The 5,217-nt window shown below is 46.2% G+C and overlaps 1 protein-coding gene across 1 annotated transcript in view; it reads left to right on the plus strand.

The window, feature by feature from the left end:
- Nucleotides 1-584, plus strand: part of znhit6 (zinc finger HIT-type containing 6) — a 24,296-nt gene extending 23,712 nt beyond the window's left edge. The window contains exon 10 of the mRNA XM_076276630.1: nucleotides 169-584. Coding sequence (XP_076132745.1) covers nucleotides 169-563 — 395 coding nt within the window. The 3' untranslated portion in view covers nucleotides 564-584. The remainder of the gene's footprint in view (nucleotides 1-168) is intronic.
- The last annotated feature ends 4,633 nt before the right edge of the window (nucleotides 585-5,217 follow it).

Raw genomic sequence — 5,217 nt, forward strand, 5'->3', positions numbered from 1 at the left:
CGAGCCGGGAGAGAGAGGGAGCCGGGGCGTGATGAGTGGAGCCGATGCTGAACGAGATGACCGCTACAACCCCTTAACCCTCCCCTTCCCCCACCGCACCACCCCAGGCCTTCCCTCCCAATCCCTTCCCCAATTCTAACATGGTTCTCCTCACTGTTTCTTCTCCAGGAGAAATGTGGACACCTCGCTTCACCACCACCACCACCACCCCTTCAGAGAGTGTCCTTGCTGGTCCTGAAGCTGATGCAGCGACAGTGCTACCTAAGGTGGACCCCCATAGCCTTTGTGTAACCCTCTCAGCCAGACCCCTGGCGAAGAAGATGAAGAGGGCCCCGCTCAGCCAGGATGAGCTGGAGGACGGCGAGATCCTGAGTGGTGGTGAGGAAGAGGAGGAAGAGAAAGAAGATGAAGGCAAACCTGCCGATGGACCTGGTAGTGAGATTCTGGGTGCAAATCATAATAAGCAAGGTGAAAGTGAGGTTGATGGTAGTTGTCAAGAGGATAAGACTGATGGTCATCACGATGAAGGGTTGACCGGTGATGTGAGCAGTGATGAGAACTGAGTCGAAGGCAGTCACAGTGAAAAAAGAGGACAGATGGCAAGGGGATGAGAGAAGAGTTGATCTCTACCATGGAGACACAGAGCTGATTGATATTGTGATGAAACCTATGTTTGGACTTCATCACAGAGAACAAAAATGTGCATCTTGATCATGAAGTTTATTGTTACAGATAAGTTGGTCTTATAGGTCTATATGAATGTTTATGTGGAAAAGGATCATAGATGCAAGTGGTGTAGGAATGGAGTACTTTCTCACTTAAAACACTGACTGACTGACTGACTGACTGACTCTTCTGACAGTAACTCAATCCAGAGAAAACCTCTTCCACTGCGCATCAGGAATGTACTGTATGAAAAGTGATCAGTGCTTAATGTGTTATTTCAAGCCACATATTATGCCTTATAGATTTATTAACATATATTACTTTGTGCAAGTACAAATATAATTGACACCACACCTTTGACAAGTCCTATCTTTTTAGTGTTTTTTATACATGGTGGTCCATTCCATGTGTTTTTATTTTGTTCTATTGTTTGAGCCATTCCTTCGTTGCTGATGTGATGGATAATGATTTGCAGACTGTGCCATTTTCAATCAGTGAAATAGACTGATGAGCCTGGATCTAAAAGTTCACAATAAAAGCTTCATGTTATTGTCCCCTTGGTCATTGGAATTCTACTCAGGACATCTAAATTATTTCATTTGCTCGGACATGAACGAAGATTGACCCAGACTTTCCGAGTGAACGTTTGCCATGTTGTGTTAAAGCCATTTCCCGCTGACCGAGAGAAGTTCGAATCATAAATAAATGTTTGATGCCGTACTCCCCCTGCAGCGTAGGGTTGTGTCTGTGTTGCATATGTTACCATTCAATCAGGGCCCTCTGTCATAAACATAACATAAACCGACCATATGCAGCTAAACCTGGGAGAATTGAACACATTGCGGCGCATAAAGTCAGCGTTTCGCCCCGGAGAGTAATTCTCTGTGAAGGTGTAATGGCTGTGTTCTCTGTTGCGTAAACGCCGGCAAGCCAGCGTCGTAATAAAGCAGAGAGGACTCTCCACGGGCCTCAGCCGTGCCGCTGACACCTCCATCGTGTGTGTGTGTGTGTGCGCGCCCGCACTGTTGTTTTAACCCTCGCGGACTCCGGCTGTTGCCACGACTTTGATGTCTGAACTCCAATGACGTATTTTTCCGAGCCCTTGCACAGTGGGGAGCAGGTGACCTCACATCCCCTGCAGGCCCCCCGCTCCCATGGCGCCCTCTCACCCCCATCTCCCCACCACCCCACCCTACCCTTACTGTCCCCCTCCTCTCTCTCTGTACGTTAAATCCATTTTCATCCCCTTTTTCCCCAAATCAGTTGTGATTCTTCTGTCTAACTTCATCTCTGCCTTGTATTGTTCCTAAGTAAAATCCTGATTCTGTGTTCTATGCTTCTGATGTTGCCCTCAAAAGATTAGGGTTAAAAGAGGCAGCTGATTTCTACACAAAATGCATCAATCTTTTTTCTATCTGTTGAAACAGAAAGCGAGTGAGTGTGCCAACTCTTGAGTTGGATTGCCTTGCGTAAGAAACATAAATGAAAAGATGGAACATTGCTGCCCTTCCACAAGCTCTTACGCAATTTATTTATTTCCCTCCCACAAATAACCCCTCGTAACCATCGTCGTCTTTATTTGTCTCCTTGTACCTCCAGCCAATGCCTTTCGTAGAAGTTTGCTTTCTATCAATAGTAAACCTGTAGCAGCGGTAGTTGTGGCTGCCGCTGCTGTTGCTGCTGCTGCTAAGCAGTCCAAGCTGCCGGTGTTTGTGTGCTACAGCCTGCTGCCAAGGCCTCTCCACAGGACGCCCACAACACCGCAGGGCTGTTTACTGTCTACATGCAAGCAAGTGCCACGGTAGACAGGAAACAAAGCTATAAAAGTAAGGTGCTCTACGTAAGCACATACCTACCCATCACTCTCCCTGTCACCGTCTGTGTCTTGGTCCAGGGACGGCGTTTGGGCCCATGCGGTGGGGATGGGGGGGGGGGGGGGTGTCTGCCTGCCTTTGTCACGGGGAAAGAGTTGTGGCTGCCTCGACGCCTGCTCTGAGGACGATAGCTTTTCCAGTGTTAAGGTAGCAAAGAAGATGAGCTATGTTGTGTGATCGTTAAGAGACAGGGCTTTGAGGAAGGGGAGGCGTGCATGTGTGCGTGCAATTCTATTTTGCCTGGTTTCATTTGATGACTCTCAAGGCAAATATTTCACCTGGGCTCAGGATGCTTCCAGCTGAACTTTTTGTGTATGGGGAAAAGAAGTCTTACATTCTCTGTGTTTACACTTTATTTCAACACTTTATGGCTGTTTTATCAGAATCTCCCATGTGTGTGCCAACTCTCACTGTTGTCTAACAAACCACTTGGAAAACATATTCAGCTTCTATCTATCTTCCATTGCACTTAACAATGAACACAGTTTTGTCACCATGGCCTTGTGTTATTGGATGCAATGTATTGGATGCAATGTGTGCCTATTGTGTAATAAAATGTTATGAAAATCTTTTACAAAGTTATTTACGCAGTGCAGAGCCAGGGCAAAGCTTGAATACTTATTATCTAAGACATGAAAGCCTCTTGAAACAAAGTGCTTCTCTTCTTGTCCTTGAAAATCGCTTGCTGTGCATGTTCTTGTTTTTAGTAGCAGCATTTTCTAAATTCTCTTTTTTATTAGAACTGATTCCTGAAGTAGATATAAAGGCATGCTTTATGCTCTGGTTTTCGGCAAAACGGTTTTGCAATAAACCCGGCCCATTGTGAAGCTCACTGGGATCACTCAAATCTCCTGATGTACGCGGTTCAGCTAAACGATTCCTGATATTTCTGAACATGTTTGTAACTCATTAGCGTCAAAGTCTTGGTTTTTTTGTTTCTTTCTCCTGTTTTTTGCACCAAGTTGTGTGCGTAATCAGTCCTTCATGGCCCAGGCTTAGGGGACCAAATGTGCCCCTCATGGTGTTTCTGTGTGTCAGGAATGCTCATGGATATACGCAGGAGCCGCATCTGCAGTAACAGGTGTCGAGACACACAGACACCCCCCACCCCCGGGAGCGGCTTGGCTTTGTTGCGTGTGTTCTCCTGGTCTTGTGTTCATGGACCACCGCCAACATGGACACCGTGGTCCACGTCCAATGTGGCCCGTTCTCCTCGTGTCTGCTCTGTATGTGTGTGTGTGTGTGTGTGTTTGTTAAGAAGAAATCTTCATGTAACAGCATGGTGTGTTTACCTTCGCCATCATACCAGAGAGGCAATCTGCGTCAGTGCTGTGCAAACAGACAGAGAGGAGAGTCACGAAAGCCTTTTCAATCTGGATGACATTGTGTTCATCTGGCAGATCATCCATTTATCTTTAGGCCAAGGATGGCAACTCTGACTTAATCCTCTCCCTTGTCTATGCCAATCTCCTAAAGCGATTGTGTATTGCTTCATTGAAACTACATGTTTTAATTAAGAAAAAAGATGAAAATCCTGTTGCTCATAACCAGTTGTTTTATGGTTTTAAAAGGCTTCTTTGTGCTTGTGTGCAAATTTCTTGAATTTCCCCTGGGGATCAATAAAGTATCTATCTATCTGCATACGTGCATGTTTGTATGTACTGTATATCTTTCCTGGCTTAAATTCAGTAAAAAAGTTTTTTTTTCTTTTTTTTTTGGGGGGGGGGGTTATTTTTAGTTTGAAAAGACAAACACTGTAGGTCATGCAGCAGTGTAATCTTAGTCTTGAAGGATGACTGTGCACACAGTCCGCGGAAGTTGAATTGCTACAGTCTTCTTCCTGAAGTGGCCTAGAGGGTTTGAGCCCGGAAACAGCTGCCACTAGAGGAGAGTGGGCTGGCTGCTCATGGAGAAATAACAGGACTGTGTGTGTGTGTGTGTGTGTGTGTGTGTGTGTATGTTCTTGTGTGTGTTGTGCATAGGGCTAATGATGTGCAGTTTATGTGCACTGGTCTTGTCGGACATACTAGTGTAATGAAGACAAAGACCAGGCCAGCTACGTCACCATGGTGCTGTAAGCGTTTTGTTCCATCTGTCCTGCTTAACTCTATGTAAATGATAGGTACTTAAATGAATAATGCGTCACCCTCTGCACTGGTGTGTAGAATATTCTAGAGATCACTTGGCTCTGCTCTTGTCCACAGTCTTGCGGATCTCATTCGCTAGGGACAATGTTGGACAGGCCATATTGATCTATGTTTTCAGGGACCCTTTGAAGAAACCACCACCTCGGATACATCTTCGATGACGCAAGGCGTTAACTGCATCAGTCACGGCTTGTGCTCGTCCAGTCCATGCGTAAGTACATCACATTTGATGACACTCTCTTCCCCATCACATTGTGTTCCGGGACCATTGTTCCTTCTCAAACTGGAGAAGCTGCTGGCTCCGGAACCTTCTTGGTGCCTGGCCACGGGCTCACATCAAACGTTCCCTCTCCCATCAATGCACTGCTTGTTTGAACAAATAAACACAATCCAGCCCTCGCTTTTCCCCCAGTGGGAGAGTCCGAGCAGGCCCGGCCTGGAGGCCTCCGAACGAACACAGTCTAATTTTCCTTAAGCCAGTCTCATCAATTATTCTTACGTAAGGGACTGGAGTGGGGAGACGCGGGGTG

Source organism: Alosa pseudoharengus, unplaced genomic scaffold (genome assembly GCF_046254945.1).
Source record: "Alosa pseudoharengus isolate Yale_2024_CS ecotype anadromous, Long Island Sound unplaced genomic scaffold, YU_APseudo_1.1 YU_APseudo_1.1_scf_11, whole genome shotgun sequence".
Taxonomy (NCBI): Eukaryota; Metazoa; Chordata; class Actinopteri; order Clupeiformes; family Clupeidae; genus Alosa; species Alosa pseudoharengus.